Consider the following 19429-nt stretch of genomic DNA (forward strand, 5'->3'; position numbering starts at 1 on the left):
TACCCTAAAATTCATGATCCCAATTGGGATCCCCCCTGTTCCCACCCCCACCAGCTCCCGACCCGGCAGCAGGTCTGCCATTCGCCCGTCCACCTCCATATCCATTCCCATTCGACAAGCTACTTTGAGAACCGTTATCTCTCCATGCATTGTTGTTGTTGCCGTAGTCATTCGGACTATCGTTGATCCAGTCGACCTTCTTGTTCGATTTCTTGTTCTTCGACGATCGTCTCTTGGATCCGTAGTCTTTGCCCCATTCTGGAACGTCGTTATCGGTCGCTGCGGCTGGTGGGTAGCCTGAGGAAGAGGCGTTGGAGGATCTTCTGGCTGAGGCTCGCTACAGTAGACCAAGTCATCCATTTGGTCAGTCTGAGCATACGGATCAAGGATGGTTCGGTTTGAGGAGGCAAAGGAGATTGACCGACTCACCTCCCATCTATCACCTGATGAACCCGATTTACCCCGTTTATACGATCTGCCATCTCCTACTGTACCTTCGAAATTGGCGGGGTAATGCCAGTTTCGTTGATTAGGTGCTTGGTCTGTTACGTAGCACACACATATCAGTCAGAGATGCAATAAAGTGCAAATAGCGATTATAGGAAAATTCCACTCACCAGCATTGTAATACTCCTCATCATCACCCGTCCATAACCCCTCATTCCTCCTCCTCTCCACCTCCTCAGGATTCTCCCGAATGGAAGGATCGTAATTCGCACCTTCCTCACCAGCTTCCAACTCCTGATCCCTCAATGTCGAATGGGCATTTCGCTCGTCGAATCGCTTGGACCATTGGTTCTTCCTTGCTCGTCTTTCTCTATCGGTGTTGTCGACGAGGCCATGCTGTACGTGGAGAACAAATGATCAGTATAATGTAATGACATACAGGAAATGCACGAGTGGGCAGAAGGGCGGAACACACCTTGATGGCCCATTTGGGTGTCCGGGCTCTGTTCTGGTTATTTCTGATATTTTGGATATAGAAACTAATCGATTACAACAAAAGTCGATCAGCTGTCGTACCGCTATGTCTATGAGTGTGAGTCTTCCTCCAACTTACTTGTGGAAATGACAAGGGAAATCTGTGGAGAAAACAATATCAGCCTGTTGTGGTTCTTATCTCGTAATTTAGAGAGGTGAAAACACTCACATCCCAAGATACATAGGAAAACATTGATGAAGAAATCTTTTCCTATACCGAAACGCACCGCGACGGCTATAATATGGACCATGTTAGTGAAAATGGGGATGAATAGGGTTGATATCAAGAAGCACAGCTTTCTCAACAAGAGACGTTTGTGATATGATCCACACCCGCGGCTCGTCTTGTCTCGTGTTTCTAATGCCCGCGGAGAGGTGACTCACCAATAGGAGGTAGCAATAGACCACACAAGAATAGGAAGAATTGGAATCCGTGGTGTTTCTTGGGTACCAACGAGATCTTCTTGGGTAGATGATGGTTCATCGACATCTTGAAGGATCAATGGCGATATCTACTTTATTCTCCCTTATATATATCGTCTCCGTCTGTTCTTGTCTGTCACTCGATCTGTTGAGATGGACCGTCTGTTGATGTATATGGATGTTGGATTATATGAACGATGTGATGAACGATAGAAGATAGTTGGGTTGGACGATAATGAAGGATGACGATTTGTTTATGACGATGTTTCGGCCCGACGGACTGTAAACTGTCTCAAAGCAGACGAAGGGAGTGGGTGACCGCTGTGTTTCACCTCCTTTCTATTTGGTCTCGTTGGGGTATGAGATGATGTACACAAATGATGGACTGTTATGATGGTATCGAACATGGACATGGACAGTCGTACATCAATGAGCAAGCTCACAGGCGTACACTCGGTCCTCGGCGGCGGGCCATGGAACACAGGACAGCGGTATCACTGTGTTTGATTATTACCATTTTGGGAAATATATAAACCGTAGATCACGTGATGGACATGACGAAGTGAAGCAGTGAGCTGTGTTTGGACAAAAGGTTGATGATGCTGAGTAGTGTATTGTATGAACGTATGAATCTAGTGGAACAACAGCCAATAGCAACAATCGATTATTGAAGATCAACATCAACATCTCTGTGTGATACATCACTCCAACCCATGCTCGATGTGAGCGGTGAGAACAACGATGATGGTCCAGATGACCTTTTGACTGCCAGCACCGCCGGGACACGAGCAGAAGCCGAGATGAACATACAATATGGATACTCCGTAGTGGATGATGAGTGATAGGTGATGACCTGATGTAGATGACGTAGATTGGTTGGATGAGTATGAGCTGACGCGACTTACCTTGTCATTTTGCTATGCACCCTCCTTTGGCTTGATCTTTCCCACACTGACATATACTGACTCACCCAGCCTTATAAACGATACGTCTATCTCTTCTTTCTTTTCTCTTTTCTCTTCTTCATCTCACATTCACCTTTTTTACCATCTCCCACTTCGGTTCTCTCGATATTTCAGTTCCATCCCTCCCTATAATACCTTCATACGGACATTACAGTATTTCATATTCATATCTTACCCATTCTTGATATCCTACCTTGATGTCGCTCAACCTCACTTCCTAATCCACCCATGCCGTCAAACTCTTTGATATCAGTCATCCCCAATACCACTTCTCTTGTCACCCATAAAGCACTTTCTGTCTTATACATCTTTTACATAGGCTTACCACTCAAAATCATGAGTGCCGTCGTAGATTCAATCTCGGAAGCTGTGCTTCCCCCTCCTTCAACCCCTTCAGCCGAAAACAAGGGTAAAGGAAAAGCTGACATCAGCTCTCCTGCGGGTGGCAAAAACGACTCAACTTCACCTGCAGCTACCCTCGTCGATACTACCTCTTCATCTATCCTTACCCGAGTCGATACTCCACATCCTGATAGATCCAACTCAGGTAATAATGGAAGAGTATCAATCTCAGCTGCCAGTCCTATCATCGCTACCTTCACTCCTGAACGATCTCGTCAACTATACCACTACGAAGAGCAAGAACCTCACGAACTCTCCGATTCGGACGACTCGATGGATGGAAACCAACCTCTTCTCTGCCCCTATCAGCCTATCAATCCTGATAATACCTTCGAAAGTAATGCCACTTCCGGATCGGACGTCAATATGACCACTCTCTCCAGCTCAGCTGCTGATGTCTCCTTCGGCCCTCAAGAGGTTCCCTTCCCACTTCGTCAAAGAGGTATCCAAGTCGGTGCTCATAGTACACCTAGTCGACCTTCAGCTCAGGCTTATACCTCTAAGCCACGAGACTCGACTGCCCCTCCAGTGGTCATTAGACCAGTAACGACTGAAAAGGTCCAATCTACAACAAGAACTACCACAACAGCCACATCTGTCGTCTCAAGTGGGGATGATTACGATCCCAAGCTTCTTTCTTCCTGGAGGCAAGAGCAAATCAAAACTACTCGTACCGCAAAGCTCATGGCTGGTACTACTCCGAGACCTATTCCTACCCTTCACGGTCCTCTATCACTTCCTTACGCTAGAAACCCAAGGTAGGTGAACTTCCCGCTGTTCTCACTCTTCCAACAGCATCCACTGCTCGTTACCCCTTCAGCTTGCACGGGGAAACCCCAGACGCTGACGGTGGTTTCTCCATTTCAGCGGTGTCGATGCTACCGTTGCTGATGAGTCAGCTTACCTCTCTCACGTTTTCGGTCTTCGAGCTGCGGGAGGTATGACTGTCAACAATCTTGGTGGCAAGACCGCCAGACACGTGTCATCAGGTACCAACAGCAGCGGTACCACCACCAGTCGATCCGCCTCTGGATCAAGCGGGATGGGAAACACCACTGGAAGCAGTCAAGAGAGAAGTATCCTCACCGAAGGAAGCAGCTACACCACTGCTGGAGGTACTCATTACTCAAGACCTGTGGTCATCCGAGATCCTTATCAGAACATCGGGATCAAGATCAAAGGTGTACCTCCCAAAGAAGGATCGGCAGCACTTGCCAAGAAAGACGTCGTGGTAAGTCTGCTTCACATTCCCTCGGAGACTGAGGAGTTTGCTGATGTTGCTTTGATCTAGATGGAAGAATATGAGGATAAAGAGAATCTCGACCCTTCTATCTCTGGTCGGCTCAGACGAAGAGCATCCGAAACCTCCCTTCTCGAACCTAGAATGGGTGAGGCGGTGATCGGTCCTTCTCGATCGCAGGTCAACCTGAGGGATATGACCAATCTTTCCCCTATCCCTGGTTCACCGGCCGACAATGCTTTCAGAGATCCCTTCCGAGTACTTTACGAGAGAGCTCTTACCACCGATGGTGCTGGTCCATCAACGAACCGTGATACCGCTCATTCTGGTACTGTCAAGCTTCCAACTCTGGTACCAATCTATTTCAATCCCACTTCTATGACCTACGAGGTCGCCGTCCCGCATCGAAGCTCTTACGAAGACTTGCATATCAACACTCCACGAGGACTCGTCACTCCCCAAACTCTCAAGACAGCTCATCAAGCAAGCAAAGCCGATAGTAGCGATAATTGGAGGAAGAAAGGGGGAGATACTGAAGAGTCTCAAGCAAACAGGAACGACTTGGCGGTTCCTACCAACTCGCCTGCTGTCTCTCAAGAAGCCAACTTAGGAACAAAAAGCCCAACGGCTGAAGGAAGTGTCATGAAAATCTATTCTCTGTTTGAGAAATTTCACACCTCCGATGAGCAGGTAAGTGATGTCACGTTATCTCTAGTCAGCAGTATGTCAGCTGACTATGATTCATAGAGCGAACCACCCAAAGCATCCGTTCCCAGTGTAGCTTCCAAGTCGTCAGTCAAAGGTGATTCCGGTAAACAACCTGGTCTGAAGGTAAGTCTACCCTAGGTGAAGCAGTATGATGACCTGACAGTACCTCCTCCAGTCTTCCAAGAGCAATCCGGCCTCTCCCAAAGGTACTTCAGTCAACGTCCTCGGCGAAAATACCAAGAAGTTGAATGCCGACGCCGCGCCATATTCACCTACCAAATCCGAAAAGAACAGCAACTCGACCAAGAAAAGACCGTCGTCACCTATCACCACCAAGGGGATGCCAACTCCATCCAAGGCGAACTCATCCTCTGCTAAAGGTACACCGGGAGCCGGTAAACTGTTGAAGAAGGCTGGTAGTAGTGAAGGAGAGGAGACTGCTAGTCCAACTACTTCTGTTCCATCCAAGGGGAAGGGAAAAGCTAAAGCTGGGAAGAAGTAGTATATACTTCATTCCTGTCTTCATCCTTCAGGAGTCTTTCCTTCTCCTTTCCCACCAACTTCTTCACACTCATACTTCTTCCGCATAACTCGTCCTTTCGTTCTTTCCTTCCATCATTTAACATAGCATAAACATCAAACATCACAAAAAAAAAGAATTATCAGTTGTATTTTTAGTTTCGGTCTCGGGGTTTGGTCATTCTTTACAATCATTTGTACCTGTTGCGGAATATCGCAGATAAAGCATAGTTTCACCTAATGCATTTTGTCATATGTCAACAACGTACATAGGATGTCTCCTCTAAGCATAACTCCCTATATGTGGTGTACAATCTAAATAAGGAGGAATATAATGAGGCTTGAATAAGATGGGTATCCTATCGACGTTCTATTTTGGCTTACTTTTTGACCCCCTTGATCGTGAGGAGCGATACGAGGGGGCTTCGAAAGAGCCTGCGGGGTGAGGGTGGGAGATGGGGGAAAAGAGAAAGGAAGAGAAAGGATGACTGGTTTGATTGAAATAAGATGTAGGTCGAATCATTCTGTATGGTATTGGAATAAGCCGGACACGGTGGAAGGAAGCAATTCGATGCATTCTGCGACTATAGGTGAATGGGAAATCGAACATCAGCATTTGTAGAAAGTAAAAAAATCGATGAGGTAGATCAACTCACATACATGTATATCAAAATGACAGCTCAAAAGCTATAAGCTATATAGCCTCGTCCTACCATTTACTTTAGTACGCCTATATGAACGATAAGGTAAGAAAGATGTCTCCTCATATTATATCCTCCAGCTTATGAGCTCAAGAAAACTTTCGGTGGAAATCAAGGTTTAGATACGATTTTGTTTATTTGTATACGTATTTTTTGGGCTTACTTTTTGACCCCCTGTATCTGTGGGAGGCAGATAAGGGGGCTTCGAAAGAGCCGTGTGTGAGTGGAGGGATGTCAAACAGATTAGTAAATGTTGGTGCATACATCAGACCGTTAGACGATGTGAGAGAAGTGAGGGTGATTTGACGTTATATGCATTACTTGATACTATCGTTTGCCTATGATACGAACTAAAGCATCATCAGCCAAACTTTTCCATTTCATTTCGAGACACCCATGCACAATCCGAGTAAAAGTAATACTAACAAACAAACACTCACCTACAAACACCCTATAATCGTCTAGGTTTCCTCGCCCTCGTACCCCCAATCTTAACTTTCGTCCTATCCTCCACCCTCGTAATCAGTCCTCTGATCTCCTGCCCCTCCGGCCCACTCAACGCAGAAGCGATCGCCTCTCGACCCATCCCGAAGAGCCCATTGAACGATACTCGAAGGTTCAATCGACTTTTCCCACCGGGCGGAGAGGTGGTCTGATGATACTCCAATATCTTCTCAAACATCTTAATAGAAGCTTGCGTCGCAGCCTCATAGCTCGATCTCTGACTATTCTTGAACTGCTTGTCACTGCCTCCAGAAATATTGGTGAATACCGGTCCTAGGCCGTCGGTAAATGAGAGAATAATGTTATTTCTTGTAGATCGAACATGAAGAGTATGGGTGGGGACGGAGAGTTTGTCTTTATCGTTTGATTTGTCTGTTTCGGATACCCACCTCATACCGCTTTTGGCATTTTTGCCTGTAGCTCGAGCAGAGGGGGTGGGTATTTGGGGGGTATGGAGTTTGGGAGTTTCAGATGGTGTAGGGATAGTTTTGGGAGACGGTTGAGGGGTGGGGATGGGTTCTGGGTTCTGGTTGGACGTAGAAGGAGATTCGTGCGATTCTGTAACTGGTTCTGAGGTTACGTCTGGCTCTAGTAATGTAGTAGTGGTGTTGGTGGGAGGAGGGAGTTGACGAGGTCGGGTGAAATCCAGGCCGTGTCGAGAGGACGAAGCGAACGATGCTGATGGGATGACAATTGGTCGGGAGAGTCGCGATGCGGTGGTGAGGATAGTGGAGCGTATGATTGAGGCCATGTTGAAGGATGCGGGGAAGGTCTGCCTTGGGTGATATGAGGGATACTTGAGTTGTCGAGTAAGAGATGGAAAGCGAGATGTTGAGATATGTGAAGATGAAGTTGAAGCCAAAGAAAGTCAAGGTAGAGAGAGGTCAAGGGACGGACTTTTTTCGAGCGGATCGGAAACACGTGATTTAGTGGATTGTGGCACTTTCAATGCTTATCTGGACTTCATCGAAAATGACAATGCCTTCCTCCTATATGGCATGCATGTTCGCTTCTTTCGCTATGAACGTACAGTACGACAGGGCAATCCCAATGTCTACAGCAACTCTCTATGGTACCACACAGGATGAAGGCTGCATTATCTGTTCCCATCATACCCCAAAGACATCATGCAATTCATTGTAAACTACCATCCTTCCCATTCTCCTCAGCAAGGTGAGTCCGCGTTTGTCATGGCCATAGTTTAAAAATTGACTTTTGCAGCACAGACAGACATAGATGATACATTGCACTCACAAATCCAGTGGAGAGCCCATGGACGGTGAGATGACTAATACAAGAGCTTCCACGAACATGTCAGAGCATGAGAATGGCTGGGCGCCGCAGCTCAACGCACAGCCTAGCTCGCATGGCAGGTTCGACCATATAGTCCATCAACAGCCTATCTTCACAAGTCCCTCCGATATGGAATATAAACAGAGGAGAATTCAGGCTCGGTCAATCTCTGCTCCGGGCCAAATCACAGACAGCTCCCAGACTGTTAGAGCTGTAGAAGAGGGGTCATTCGAGGAGGATGAGCTGGGCTTTTACGAGAAAGTTGGGTGTCCAATATTGCAAGCATTGTGTGAGTGATGACCTTTTGTAGAGCCTCTCATCGTTGTAACCTGGATTGTATAGTGGTGAGAGGAAAAAATGCACCTTCTAGCAATGGATGATCCAAATTCAAAAATGGGTTACCCGCCCAGCACACCTGCATGACTCATCATTGCCTGTTGGCTTCTACATCCTGACCATCAGTCAAGCGTCATGCTTAGCCTACAAAGACAAGTAGACTCAAATGTACAGCGAGAAAACGCGAAAGAAGACCTTGCCATCGTACCACAAAGGGGACCCCGAGTGTCCTGATGAGATCGGGATGTGTCTTTACGTGGTACGATAGTATGAGGCCGTGTACATAAATTGCCTACTACGACGTGGTTCATTGCCTAGGCTCGTATCACATCAATCGCTATTCTGACGATATATCATACGACACTGTCTCCATTCATCCATCGAAGGTTGGAGGGCCTTCCCTCAAAAAGGCTTCAAGAAGGACCCCTTCAACAGATCCTCGTAAGGTGGCTCCACTGAGACCTTAAATCATCACTTGAAGAAACCATCTTATCATGGTGTTTGAGCCGGAATGATCTTTACACCAGGTTATGGCTAAGTTTTTGTTGCGTTAGAGTTCCAAATCGAACTTATATATTGTATTGTATGCAATCCTCCCTCAGCTGTACCTCGAGTCATGAACCGGATGGAATACCTTTCGCCACTCGCAATGCAGGAGACACGATGATGACGCAGAAATATAATGTCTTTGCAGTTCCATGGGCAAATCTTCTCGGAACCTCATTCGTTGTCTTCTTCTCCGATGTGGACGGACCAACTTTGGTCTTCGCGAGCATTGCGCTACTGCACTGAATGTGCGAAAAGTTTCAAAATTGCGTGGTCTCTCAGCGAGAAGGAAGTCATTAAGGGGAAGCTTTTTACTTCCAATTTCCTCACATCACGTCCTCCGTGTCCGCAACAAAAAGGCTACCACTGCGAATGGCAAGGGGATCGATTGATGAATATTATTATAAAGCACCACAACCTATCATCTGTGAGATCTCTCTCATCAGTGCTCAGACGGATCCCTCAGGTATTTGATTTACCGTCCGAATCAATCATGTCTTCATCGCCAACTACGGACACGCCCGCGGCGCGCTTGCCTGACGATGACCAGAAACACTTCGCCGCCTCCCCAGGTGCGCCAAGGTACCAAAACAGTTCACACGGTACACTCCCTCCAGAAAGGTTATCCAATCTTGTCAAAGATGTATATTCAATCTATCAGATCCCACCCACTTCAGAGGAATGGCCTAGGCGAATGAGATCTTTCTCAGAGTCATTAACATCGTATGACCTATACAACGATATCGCACGACAGCTCACCAACGATGTCTTACGAACTGTCCTTACCACCGAGCCACTTGCGCCTTTCCTCAGCGAAGACGAGAGCATGATGAAGGTTATCGATGATGTCGAGCGAAGTTTCAAGAGCCACAGAAGTTGGGATGCCGAGGTGGCGAGAACATTTGATGAGCTCAGGAGTAATCTCATGAGAGAAGTTATATCTGGCAAAGACAAGAGATCAGGAATTGAACATGAATTTGAAAGCGTTCAATCTGAAGACGGTGTCGATCCAAATATGGATTTCATCCAGAGATTGTCTGATTTATTCGATGATCACGAGGCTTCCACTCCCGGTTCGGTATCTGATCTTGGTTCGAGGAGCGGTTTAGTGGCTGTCTCGGCGATTGGGCTGGCCATAGCTGCTTACTCGATTTCCCACCGGGACTGAACCCTGATGTTCTTTCATCTACCCAAGCTAGCCCATGGCACGGGGAAGGATGCGTCTTGATAGTTTTCAAAGAGGGTGACTATACGTAGAGACAATACTTTTTTGTTTTTTAGTTTTTGCACGTGAGGACGATGCAAATACGATCCTTCTGAATTACAACACCCCCAACTTACCGCATGTGGTCAGGCGATTATACATAGCTGCAAGGCCGCAACTCAGTTTCTCAAAGCGAAAAGCGGGGCAGTCATTCACTTCATGTTTGCTTTCTTCCCTTTTCACACTACAAGGCCTAGTCGAGAGGCCATTCGCGCCTTGTGAGGCCGGCCTGAAACGGTGCAGCTCTGATTCGCTGGGGGAACACAGCAATATCACGTTTCTACCCCTTGGTGATCATCTCCTTTGTCCGTTCGAACCATAGCTTGGCTCAACAGCTCTGTACCCTGCTTCTTCATTTCAGGGATAAGAAGTACAGAAGAATGTACTAAAGCGGTGAGCTGTTAGAAGACAATCCGGCGCATCCTTCGCTCAACGTCAGGTTGTGGAGCGATGGAAGCGAGATAAGGCAGTCCGTGTTAGTAGTTCATAAACACCATATACACTCTGATATAACGGCATTAACCTGTCCCAGCTAGATGTTATACTAATTGTCTAAACTTTGCTTCGTCCCCATTGAAGCCAATATGAGTTCCTCCTCTACCCAGAACAAAAGTCTTGTTCCTACCAACGCGGCCGAACGACAACCGGTGTTTCTGCATCTCGATACGCTACCTCCGACCCCCGGCTCCTCGAATGATACCAGTGCCGATTGGGCCGACGGGACTTTAGCACGAATGAAACAAGCCGCCACTTCCACCGACGTTGATCCGTCAAGCAAGGGGTTCAAGCTGGAAACGCACCATGGGTACTCCGTGTTGACGTGCAAAAAATGCGACCAAACGCACGTGTTCTTTAATAATGAGCTCAACACCGAGGATGTCAAATCATTAGATGGGATGATCAACGGGAGACCATCTGAAAATTCCGGTGAAGGCGAAACCCTTTCTGAGGAACCATCCCTCCTAGACAGGATCAAAGCTTTAAAGTTGGAGAATGAGAGATTGAAAAGCGAAAAACGTCTCGAACTCATATCCAAATCAACGCCGCAAGTGAGTTTCATCAAATTTAGAAATGTTGCCGAGGAGGATGATACCTTCGGATCAGGCTGTCTTGCATGTAGTCAAGAATGGGCGCACGAAGTTACAGAGGCAGACTGTGCGGCCATCTCAAGTTGTTGTTTCTGCTGTATGATTACGGTGAGCAGTATCATCGCTCTTGCGGTAACTGGATTCACCGGGATGAGCGGTGCGTCATGCGCATAAGCGTTGGCAGTCCGAATCGAGCGACTCCACTATGCTTCCAGCTCTTGATAATCTCGTATCGAATAGCACATACACGAATGCATCGAATAGTTGAGCGTGATAACGGATGCATACACGTCTAGCACCTACGACCTAATCCTTCTTCTCCACCTTCCCACTCTCATCAACCTTAATCTGCTCATCGAACTGCCTCGCCTCCTCAACGCCTCCAAAACCCTCATCTCGACTTTCTACCTCCTCCTTCGCAACTTCTTCATCCTCCACGACACTCTCTTCTGCCGATGGTTCTGCCTGTGTATTCCCCTTGGACTGGAGGATATGACGAGGGATCGGAGATTCACCCCTGATAGCCAATGTCGCACCCGCAGGATCGGTCGTAGGTGATGCTGACCAGGGTACGTGCACGGGATCAACGTTGAATCGTGGTCCGGCAGCTGCTATTAATCCTAGTCGTCGTTCGTTGAGGACGTACTTGATTCGAGCCATTGTTTTTCGACACTATATGAGTTGGTGTTATTTGTGTTAGTGATGCAAAATTTCCGAGTGGTGATTAGAGGTGGTGCAGGAGGAGATGTATGAAAGTGTTGCTCACTCTGAAGGCCCGTTTAGTCAAGAGTTCACCATCCACTCGGTGTCCGATGTTCAACCTTCTCCTTTCCTCTCTCTGAGTAGCCAGCACATTCCTCTCTTTTAGCAGGACATACCATAATGTGTGGAGATCCTGGAAGGATTTTTGTCGGAGTTCAGCTGCTGTCCATGATCGGCCTATGGTATGAAGATACAAGGGTCAGCATCCAGCATATCCTGTTGGTGACAGTGAACAGCGCAAAGGACATGTCACACCACATGAATAGGCCAAAAAAATAGGCCAAAAAGATATCCAAAAAATATCCCACTCACCACTATGCAAATTCGCATCATCCCTAATAAGCGTCTCCAAACTACCCATATCAGACGGTGGCTTATTCTGCGAAGTTGGGATCCTAGCCTTGGCAGTCGTAGGCAAATGGAAGAACTGCCATAAAGGATGTTTCTCCCTTTTGTTGGAATCTATCGTATCATAATATTCCTTGGAGGGTGGATAGCTCGTAGGTTCAGGATCACCATTGGGCAATGCCACGGGGATCGATCGGGGAAGTCTTCGAGGGATCAATTTCCCCTTGGATGTATGTGTCGGGCGAGATGATTCGACGAATGGGGAGGTATCGATTATCTCGGGTTCGGGGATGGGAGGGTGGACGGTGGATACGGAGGGGGGGATGTGGCCGTGGGTTGGGGGTGTGACTGTTGGGCCTTGGTGGTCTATTTGACGGCCTTCTGTGTGCATGTAGCGTATGAAGCGGGTGAGTCGGGGGAGACGGGACATCTTGGCTTGGAGTGGTGGTTGTGAACGTTCTTTGGTGCAAGGTGTTTTGATGTGATATCCAAGATGAGATGTAGGTAGAGCAATTCACCAAAGACATTCAACGGAGTGACCGAGTAACATAACATTCTCGGATAAATTCGATAAAAATGCATGCCAAAGATATTCAGGTGATACAGGGTTCGTATGGTGGCATCCCCATACAACGACAGTGAGATGCGATGATATTTCATAGTACTAGTATTTATATGCATACAACATGATACTGTGGATGGAACAGGATGAGCCCTGGAAGATCCATACCGCTACGAGCTTGACATCGATAATGAAATGTCATCACACCGACTCCTCCGCCGCATACAGCTCCCACTCATCTCTCACAGCTTTACCCATCCCCTGAATCGTCCTTTCCCCTTCTGCGGACTAATGACGCCAAGGTCAGCATCATGACCTCCGTAATACTGGGGTTCAAGGGATAGACCACTTACAAACCATATCCTCCTGACTCTACAGTTGGCATAGACCCTAATATAACTTAAGCTCGCAAAGCTCCCGCTGGGCAATTCTGCCACTTTCCTCCTTTTCCTACTATCTTCCTCCTTCTCATCGTCCGAAGCATGCCGCTGAGGTCTTGGGAGAGAATGGAAGAGCTGAATTAGCGGTGCGAGGTGCAGTGGTATATGTACCCATTGTGTGAGTGTCGAGGAGGTCGTTGAAGGGAGTTGGAGTGGTAGATGTATCAGTGGTGGTGAACGGCATGGATGGACTGTTGGGTTTCTCTACGAATTGGTGCAAGAGATAAGCTATCCTCTATCACCTCGGGAACGCTTGCGAGAGAAAGCCTACCTTGAAACTCGAGAATCTGACTATACCCTCCCTGCCTCGATTATCTACAATCCCCACCTCAAAGCTCATATCCCTCTTACCCAACCTTTTCACCTGCAACCCCACCCAAGGAAGTTCTATACCCAGGGGCATACACCCATCATCCCTTGACTTGCCTTTATCTCGTCCAGCTCGATATTCAGTCAAAGAACATCCAGCTTGAATGTATGTCATTCGAGGGTTGGAGGATTGGATATGCACCACGTCATGCAAGATGCATCCTTTCGGTTGTGCATGAGGTACAGCGCGCGATGAGCCGGATGCTTGAGCAGATTTTGTATCGGGAAGACTGACTATGCAGGAGTCTTTCGAGGTGTCGGTTGTGGGCTGGAAGAGGGGAGAAAGGGACGGAGATGAGGATGAGGAGAGAAGGGTCAATAGCGGAGGCTGTTGATTTTTTGGTTAGCTGTCCCAATCTGTGCGTACGGTCCAGCTCACCTGTATCGAGCCGGAGAGCAATGTCATCTTCATCTTGGATTGTAAGCTGGCGAGGTGGAAGAGCAAGTGAAGGAAAGAGAGAAGAGCGAACACTGGTTGGAATGTAAACAACAACAATATTTCGATTGTGTCTCACCTCCACCCGCTTGGTCCACCTAAAACATCAAATCACCCTTCCCTTTCTCCTCCTTCATCTTGTTCTCTCACTTCCCCATCTCATCTCATCTCCTCTCATCTATCTGCATTCGCATCCTTTGTGTCCATAACCCCAGCTGCAACTATCCCTCGCACACAAGATGTCAATATCAAATCCATCCCACTTACTCATCTCTCGCAACTCCCCTCGATCACCCGCCCACCCCCAACTAGCCCACGCATCTACATCCCGTCACGTACCTTCACCCAACCACTTAGGCAGATGGCATCAATCCCACTCAGCAGATGAGATATCATCTTACTCCTCCTCACACCCAACTCAAACGCGAGGCAGCACCTCAAGGGAGGGGTTCGAAGAGGATCTGATGCATCCGCCTACTAGCTTAGGAGACGATGGGGAGGAAGAGGAGGAGGACGTGGTGATCGATGTTCATCCTACCTTCCTACCTGACTCCAGTATGCCAGGTAAAGTCAAGGTCGTAGTGGGTAGGAACGAGTTCTATTGTCACAAGGATGTGCTGTGGTTTGCTAGTCCCTTCTTCCAAGGTCTATTGCAGGGCAAGTGAGTTAACTTTCAGTACGGGAAATCCAATATTCAGCTGACACGCATGATCATCACTATTCAAAGCTGGGCAGAGACCAATGCAATCCCAAATTCTACTACCCCCTCGTCCTACGCCGTAGACCTATCACCCACACCTTCCGTCGAGATGCCTTCTTCTCCACCTACAGATACCGACCCACCTTCTCCGCGTCACGTTCCTATGCCTGATGAATCGCCCCAACACGAAGAAACTGTAAACACAGAAAGTCTTCCTGCCGGACCTTCATCTTATCACGATAGTAGGAGCGATCAACACGTAGATGCCAATGCTTCCATCAAAATAAGAAAGACCAACCTCTACCTGGACGGAACAGATGATCCAAGCGTAGCTGACATTCTAAGAGAACTGAGGGAGTTGCCAGAAACCCCAGATGGAGTAAGGGCAATATCAGATGTCTTGGAAGATACCACACCGAATCTGTCTGAAGTACTGTCGAATACTGTGTCTCATGGATCTTTGTCAAGATTGACCATCCAGCCTCCGCTGTCGGATGCCCCCATACTTGGAAACCCGCTTATATCCCCGTCCCCCTCGATCGAATCAACCAGTACGCAGATCCCACTGCCTCATCGACCAAGCTCTGGTAGACATTCCGTACGAACATCCAGGACGAGATCAACTATACGGCATTCGTTCTCATCCGGTGCAGGCATCGGCTCGAGAAATACGAGATTGGAGGCTGTCGTGGAGTTGCATGAAGAAAGTCCAGCAGCATTCCATGATTTCCTTTTCTGGGCTTATCCGCAGTGAGTAGGACAAGGGTCCATCTACCCCTACCCTGGTGTTTCAGTGGCTGATCGTATGTGGACATGGATAGTCTGGAGTGCAAAGTGACATGGACGAATGTGGAGAACGTAAGTTCTGCATTCCTCAAAGCTTGACAAGTATGCGAGCTTACTTTACTGTAGCTTCTCGCTCTATCACTCAAGCTCATCGTCCCACCCCTTCAGAAACTATGCGAACATTTCCTTATGACCCATGCGTCCGGTCGACCGGTCATGGCCCTCTGTCTGGCCGAGGAACATTGTAATGCCGAGTTATACAGGGAAGCAAGTAGGTTTGTGCTGGATCAGCGTGAGTGAATTCCCCTTCATCCTGAAAATGAGCGTCTAATCTTGAATCAGCACAGTCGCTGATGGTTATTCTGCTGATGTAGCATCATGGGATCAAATTGAGATGTCATATCTTAGCTCACAGACTCAGTTAAAGTTGTCCTTCAGGTTAGGATGCACGATTTAGCTATTTCTATCCAAGATAAGCTTCAGCTGAGCAATACGTGTATTCTGTATATTAGGCGAAGTTGGTTCCTGGAACGATTATTGAAATTGGCCAGTATAGACGTGAAGAAGGAATATATCTGTGTACGTACCGCTCATCGGGACTATTTCTGGTTTTGGAATCCTCAAAACAGCTCTCGTATCGTCATATCAAGCATGAGGAGCGTATCAGACTGATATTCTTGGAACTCACATAGCGAGCCGACTGTCCAGACCCACTACGATGTCAAACCCAGCTCGACGAGAAATGGCGTCAAGCCTACGCAGCAGTAACGCGATATGGTCCTCCACAACCCTCCGTAGCGTTCAGGTGAGCTGTCATCATCATAGCACACTAGAGTATGGCTCACACTGACACCCCATTCAAACTTGATAGATGTCTGAGACAACTCGAAACGTTCCCTACGAATCCAAGTTTGGTGATGTCCCATCCGCTTTGTCAGAGCGCAGCTAAGACTTGGGTGATGAGCTGTCAGTTGTCCATTTATATCACCTTTCGAAAGACGGTTATTTAAGCTGATATACCCGTGGACTGGATGTAGTGTTCGATAGGATGTTTCAGCCAAAGTTGGTATACTCCAATCCAGGTACTGAGAAGGTGAGTTATCAGTTGTTATTCCGCTTGGTTGAGCTGACGGTTTCGTCAACTTCGAATAGTACTGGCTATGGATCAATATGAACTAGTATGTTCAAGCGAATGAGATGTGATTCGCTCTTTCGATGAATAGCGAACGTTGTATTGTATATAGCTTAGCTGTACATTTATGATATGAGAGCTTGTCGTCCCCGCCCGGCACCTCGTCTCAAAATGATATGCCCAACTAATCTTGTGATGCTCTAATCCAGAAAGAGATATACATCATGTACAGTACATGAGAGATACAAAGTAGCGAAGTGAGGAATACAAAAGCGAATGAATGGGCTAGTTAATATACGACATTGAACAATACAATCTCAATATACAGGATGAAATCAACTAGCACCTCTTAGACCTAGCAGAGAAGGATCGACTCTTGAGAACACACGCCACTCCCACCTTCCTATAGTAATCCTCGCCTATTCGTTTGCATGTTCTTCAACCGCCCCATAGTTCCTAAACCTATTCGAAGTATTGGTATTCGACCTACTATACCCTTTAGGTCTCTGAGTTCCATTCGCACTCAATTTTGAGTTTGATCTCGATCTAGTTCTAGTGGGGTTAAATTCGACACGTTGGATCTGTCCGGATGGGTCGTACACCTCGTACGAATATTGGTTATTATCCACCCCAGCATCCACCTCGGGAGTAGGGTTAGGATTAGGTGAGTTTACACCATTAGCATGAGTGGAAGTTTCAGCCTGTCCCTCACCCTCAAATCTATTTTCTGAATCTAAGTCTGTCTCTCCCATCATCCCCCTTTGAGCATCTTCCAACCTCCTCTCCAATACTTCCTCCTCGTCATATTCCTCATAATACTCATCCTCCTCATCCTCATCATGTATAATCTCCAGTGCCCGTCCCTTCCCCTTCCTAATCAACTTATTGCCCATATTCTCCCCGTTACCCGTCGATGGGAGAGAGAGCACAACACCAGAATCAATGGCGTGATACCTCCTTCCACCAATTTCAGATCCCTCTATAGAGGGTACCATAATATCCCGATCGTTTCGACGGTCGGTATCGTTGAATATCTCTTCTGCTTCTCCCAGATCACCTAGGTCTCGCTTGAATACCCTCTTGAGGCCCACGGGGATCAGGACGGCGACTACCACTGCTAGGAGGCCGAGAATGTTGCGGAGAGAGAGGATATGGAAATCTGCGGCGGAGGTCATGGAGTCGAGGGAGGAGCCGATGGTCACGTGGATGACGGATACGGGGGCAATTCCTAAAGCATAGGGGTAGATATCAGCATTGGATCATATTTGTTGCCATGCCAGGCCGTTTCCACGTTTCGACCCTCTGCAAAAGTTTGACCACTCCCACTCACCGATGAAACAGCTCGACCAAAACATGAACATCCCTATTCCCAGATGGGGCGCCACAAAATTCGCTACCCAGTGCGGTGGGAAGGGGGCGATCCGCAACACCAATAGAAACGCAAAGACACTATCCCATGTGACTTTTTTACCCTTTTTGGGATCACCCATGATTTTCGTTCGCCAGGTTTCGACCCTTGCTCTGTAGAATGGCATGGTGAGGAGGGGAGGGGCGAGGAGGGAGGAGAGTGTGTAGCATAGGAGTGAGCCGAATGCGTCGCACTGTGATTCGAACGTGGATGGTTGGTAATGCGGCGAGATAGATGATGAAAATTCGAAGAGAGATGAATGAATGAATTAGCATTGCTGGTGGTCTTATTTTTGCTGTAAAGAGGGGGTTTGACCTACCAGACAACTCAATAGTAGCCCATACATTATCCCATAAGCCGCTCCAAACAAGATGGAGATATACATGGAACCGGGCAGGGTGAAAGTCTGAACGAACAGGTAAGTTACCACGGCGCAAGCGAGGATTCGGAGTGGGTACAGTTTCTTGTATTTCTGGAAGAGTGTGCTATAGAGTGAAGGAAGGTGTCAGCGCTTGAGTAATGGTTGACGATCACAAGTATGTTTCGAAAGGCCCGCCCCTAATCATGCTCCGGTTTATCTCTCCCCTCTGCCATCTACCCTTTGCTCTTCCCTCTGTCTTCTCCTCTATCTCCATTCCTCTCCTGTCCCCTTCTTTCCTCCTCCCTCCGCTACTCCGTACTTTCTGCTCCACTCGCCAACACCACCAAAAGTATGCCAAACTCACTTCAAATCCTGCAAGTCCTTAAAGCTCCTCGGCAACTTAACCATCCCCCTATCCTCCTCACTCAGTTTAGGCATCCCAAAGTAAAACGTAACAACCACGACGATCGTGAAGATCGTAAATAATATAGAGAACTTAACGGCAGTTACAAAGTACGGTCCCTTGTACCATTTCGGTTTCTTCGTATTTGATAATAACCCTGTGTTCTCATCTGCTCCAGTGATACTTTCTTCGCCGAGCGGGGAAGAAGACGAGGAGGGATCTTGTATTTGGGTGGAAGAGGAGTAGAGTTCGCCTTCCTCTGCTAGGGAGGAGGTGTTGGAGTTGGTTCGTGACATTGGTAGGGATTTCATGTGATTTGGTATTGCCTGTGCTTGGATTTCCGGAGTAGAAGAAGATGGGGATGGGTCGATATTGATGATTGCTGGATTCTGGGGGTACTGTTTATTGGTGATTATACTTGATGAGGATGTAGGAGGAAGGATGGGAGAAGAGTACGAGGGAGGAGGTGGAGTTGACATGATTGATGCTTTTGCTTTGTGTGTCTATGTATGTCTAATGAGGTGCAGTCGGTGTATGTATGGGATTGTATAATAATTGATGATTGATGATTAATGGGTTGTAATCTCGGTCGGTCGAGCGGGATTGAAGCGTTGGAGTACAGTTATAGTATTCACAAAGTTAATCTAAGACAACCCACGTATATCGATGAGTGAGGCTTGAGAGGGTGAGAGTGTCTTGAACTGTCCATTGGTCGTTCCACGATCTACATCTATTCTATGTTTTGTGAATCT

The 19429-nt window shown here is 47.4% G+C and overlaps 9 protein-coding genes across 9 annotated transcripts; 4 read left to right on the forward strand and 5 right to left on the reverse strand.

Annotated features, from left to right (window-relative positions):
* Window positions 1-4: 4 nt before the first annotated feature.
* I302_108218 (uncharacterized protein) lies at window positions 5-1471 on the reverse strand (the record flags this gene model as incomplete). Its single annotated transcript, XM_019194014.1, has 7 exons — window positions 5-337; window positions 430-542; window positions 618-843; window positions 923-986; window positions 1061-1082; window positions 1151-1216; window positions 1366-1471. The coding sequence occupies 7 exons, from the start codon at window positions 1469-1471 to the stop codon at window positions 5-7; spliced, it is 930 nt and encodes a 309-aa protein (XP_019044137.1).
* Window positions 1472-2705: 1234 nt separating this feature from the next.
* On the forward strand, window positions 2706-5221 carry I302_108219 (uncharacterized protein; the record flags this gene model as incomplete). The annotated part of the gene is made up of 5 exons (XM_019194013.1): window positions 2706-3529; window positions 3639-4002; window positions 4063-4701; window positions 4759-4842; window positions 4895-5221. The coding sequence occupies 5 exons, from the start codon at window positions 2706-2708 to the stop codon at window positions 5219-5221; spliced, it is 2238 nt and encodes a 745-aa protein (XP_019044136.1).
* Window positions 5222-6390: 1169 nt separating this feature from the next.
* Window positions 6391-7194, reverse strand: I302_108220 (mitochondrial 37S ribosomal protein uS11m; the record flags this gene model as incomplete). Its single annotated transcript, XM_019194012.1, has 1 exon — window positions 6391-7194. One exon carries the CDS (start codon window positions 7192-7194, stop codon window positions 6391-6393), a length of 804 nt encoding a protein of 267 aa, XP_019044135.1.
* A 1917-nt stretch (window positions 7195-9111) lies between these two features.
* I302_108221 (uncharacterized protein) lies at window positions 9112-9786 on the forward strand (the record flags this gene model as incomplete). Its single annotated transcript, XM_019194010.1, has 1 exon — window positions 9112-9786. One exon carries the CDS (start codon window positions 9112-9114, stop codon window positions 9784-9786), a length of 675 nt encoding a protein of 224 aa, XP_019044133.1.
* A 680-nt stretch (window positions 9787-10466) lies between these two features.
* I302_108222 (uncharacterized protein) lies at window positions 10467-11144 on the forward strand (the record flags this gene model as incomplete). Its single annotated transcript, XM_019194009.1, has 1 exon — window positions 10467-11144. The coding sequence occupies one exon, from the start codon at window positions 10467-10469 to the stop codon at window positions 11142-11144; it is 678 nt and encodes a 225-aa protein (XP_019044132.1).
* Window positions 11145-11276: 132 nt separating this feature from the next.
* I302_108223 (mitochondrial 54S ribosomal protein uL29m) lies at window positions 11277-12510 on the reverse strand (the record flags this gene model as incomplete). Its single annotated transcript, XM_019194008.1, has 3 exons — window positions 11277-11642; window positions 11737-11909; window positions 12045-12510. 3 exons carry the CDS (start codon window positions 12508-12510, stop codon window positions 11277-11279), a joined length of 1005 nt encoding a protein of 334 aa, XP_019044131.1.
* A 333-nt stretch (window positions 12511-12843) lies between these two features.
* Window positions 12844-13863, reverse strand: I302_108224 (uncharacterized protein; the record flags this gene model as incomplete). The annotated part of the gene is made up of 4 exons (XM_019194007.1): window positions 12844-12930; window positions 12996-13286; window positions 13354-13779; window positions 13831-13863. 4 exons carry the CDS (start codon window positions 13861-13863, stop codon window positions 12844-12846), a joined length of 837 nt encoding a protein of 278 aa, XP_019044130.1.
* A 263-nt stretch (window positions 13864-14126) lies between these two features.
* On the forward strand, window positions 14127-16552 carry I302_108225 (uncharacterized protein; the record flags this gene model as incomplete). Its single annotated transcript, XM_019194006.1, has 10 exons — window positions 14127-14548; window positions 14615-15337; window positions 15409-15445; window positions 15500-15665; window positions 15748-15811; window positions 15886-15952; window positions 16066-16178; window positions 16245-16339; window positions 16411-16466; window positions 16526-16552. 10 exons carry the CDS (start codon window positions 14127-14129, stop codon window positions 16550-16552), a joined length of 1770 nt encoding a protein of 589 aa, XP_019044129.1.
* A 372-nt stretch (window positions 16553-16924) lies between these two features.
* Window positions 16925-19156, reverse strand: I302_108226 (uncharacterized protein; the record flags this gene model as incomplete). Its single annotated transcript, XM_019194005.1, has 4 exons — window positions 16925-17733; window positions 17836-18106; window positions 18233-18398; window positions 18639-19156. 4 exons carry the CDS (start codon window positions 19154-19156, stop codon window positions 16925-16927), a joined length of 1764 nt encoding a protein of 587 aa, XP_019044128.1.
* Window positions 19157-19429: the final 273 nt, after the last annotated feature.

This window comes from Kwoniella bestiolae, chromosome 7 (assembly GCF_000512585.2).
Source record: "Kwoniella bestiolae CBS 10118 chromosome 7, complete sequence".
In the NCBI taxonomy this organism is placed as follows: Eukaryota; Fungi; Basidiomycota; class Tremellomycetes; order Tremellales; family Cryptococcaceae; genus Kwoniella; species Kwoniella bestiolae.